General features: G+C 29.8%; 1 protein-coding gene across 1 annotated transcript in view; it reads left to right on the top strand.

The window, feature by feature from the left end:
- LOC106472420 (paraplegin-like) overlaps positions 1 to 2,369 on the top strand; it is a 50,284-nt gene that overhangs the window by 41,128 nt on the left and 6,787 nt on the right. The window contains exon 10 of the mRNA XM_013933068.2: positions 1,666 to 1,730. Coding sequence (XP_013788522.2) covers positions 1,666 to 1,730 — 65 coding nt within the window. The remainder of the gene's footprint in view (positions 1 to 1,665; positions 1,731 to 2,369) is intronic.

Below are 2,369 nucleotides of genomic sequence, written 5' to 3'. Positions count from 1 at the left end.
TGGTATCTACTGATATCACCAATAATAACAATTCCTCTATGAAAGTTCATTAATTTCTTTCCTTGTGGTATCACCAATAATAACAATTCCTCTATGAAAGTTCATTAATTTCTTTCCTTGTGGTATCTACTGATATCACCAATAATAACAATTCCTATATGAAAGTTCATTAATTTCTTTCCTTGTGGTATCTACTGATATCACCAATAATAACAATTCCTATATGAAAGTTCATTAATTTATTTCCTTGTGGTATCTACTAATATCACCAATAATAACAATTCCTATATGAAAGTTCATTAATTTCTTTCCTTGTGGTATCTACTGATATCACCAATAATAACAATTCCTCTATGAAAGTTCATTAATTTCTTTCCTTGTGGTATCACCAATAATAACAATTCCTCTATGAAAGTTCATTAATTTCTTTCCTTGTGGTATCTACTGATATCCCCAATAATAACCATTCCTCTATGAAAGTTCATTAATTTCTTTCCTTGTGGTATCTACTGATATCACCAATAATAACAATTCCACTATGAAAGTTCATTAATTTCTTTCCTTGTGGTATCTACTGGTATTGCCAATAATAACAATTCCTCTATGAAAGTTCATTAATTTCTTTCCTTGTGGTATCTACTGATATTGCCAATAATAACAATTCCTATATGAAAGTTCATTAATTTCTTTCCTTGTGGTATCACCAATAATAACCATTCCTCTATGAAAGTTCATTAATGTCTTTCCTTGTGGTATCTACTGATATCGCCAATAATAACCATTCCTCTATGAAAGTTCATTAAATTCTTTCCTTGTGGTATCTACTGGTATCGCCAATAATAACCATTTCTCTGTGGAGGTTTAAGTTTCTTTCATTGTGATATCTTGTGCGTGTCTGGATTCACTGTTGGATTCACATTTAAGTTTAGTAGGGACAGGACCACTATAAGGTAGGGGAGTGCTATACCAATTATTCTTGTAATATATAGTGTACAATGGTAGAGGCATCATATTTGAATTTGAAGTCCCCTAAGAAACAAGGCTTATGGTGAAATGCCTAAATTTCTGTAATTAACACGCATTAACTCTATTTAATGAAAATAGAGCTGTTAGATTTTTAAAGATGGCTTTGTACAGCAGCAGCTGAGCCACATAATTTATCATGAATTAAAGTGTATGATAGTTATAAACACACAAATAACCTGTTTGTTTTACAGCAGTGTAATTAAAGAGAAACATTTATAAACTTGAAAGCAGTTTGTTAATGTGTATTCACGAATGCTTATAGTTGACATAGGTTTGTATGTTTATCCATGAATTTATACAAAATAATTGTTTCATAACACTCCTGAAATATGTCCACTGTGGGCATAAAGGTTTATGGTTAACATGCAGGTTTGAGAATTTACCCATACATTTATTACACATTAATTTTCATAACACTCCTGAAGTATGTCCACTGTGGTGTTAAAGGTTACATTATGATATTTAGAGAAAATTATCCAGTTTGTTGATGTTATTTCCAGTTACAATGATTGTATACAACATTTAACAAACATTATGTGTCCGTTCTCATACATGTATCAAATTAGCATTTGTGAAGAATTTTCTTGTATATAGTATTGATTGGTGATTTTGTTAAACTTTTTCTACACTGTAAAACAGGAACTTGGAGGGTGCAACGGGTGAAGAAGAACAAACACTGAATCAGCTGTTAGTAGAAATGGATGGTAAGTAATTTTTCATTGGATTATATTTAAAAAACTAAACACTTAAAAAGTAAATTTTAATTAAAAATATGTTTACAGTTAATATACTTAAAAGGGTTTATTTCATAAAACACTAGGCTTTGCTACTATATCTGTGGAAGCTTTTGCAGGGGTAATTCACTTTATCACATAACTTTCTCAACACGGGCTCGGTCAATTTGACCGATCACATGACCTCTTTGTACTTGATTAGTTTTTACAGATTTAATAGTTCTAGCTTTCAATACAGTACGTATGTCTTCACAAAATTTAGCAGTCTTTCAGTTCATATTATAAGTCTTTCACATGCAAAAAGTCATATTTTTTTAGTGAAATATTTTTAATAGAATAAAATAAATATTTGTCCATTGATATATTGAATATTTGGTTTGAATAGTCCATGTGCAAAGCAATTTTCATGTTAAAACTAAATATACTTTTCATTATCTCAAAAATCTCAAATTTCCTTTCTGTAATCCCTAAAACCTTCTAAATGCATTTCAAAAGTTTTTTTTCAGTAAAACTTTATAGTTTATATGTTATTTTCTCTACCCTATCTTAAAACAGGATCGGTCAATTCAATCGACCTTATAACCCCAAAAAAAAATCGAAATAAACATA

Source organism: Limulus polyphemus, unplaced genomic scaffold (genome assembly GCF_000517525.1).
Source record: "Limulus polyphemus unplaced genomic scaffold, Limulus_polyphemus-2.1.2 Scaffold5314, whole genome shotgun sequence".
NCBI lineage: Eukaryota > Metazoa > Arthropoda > Merostomata > Xiphosura > Limulidae > Limulus > Limulus polyphemus.
This window is presented reverse-complemented; position numbering and strand designations above follow the sequence as displayed.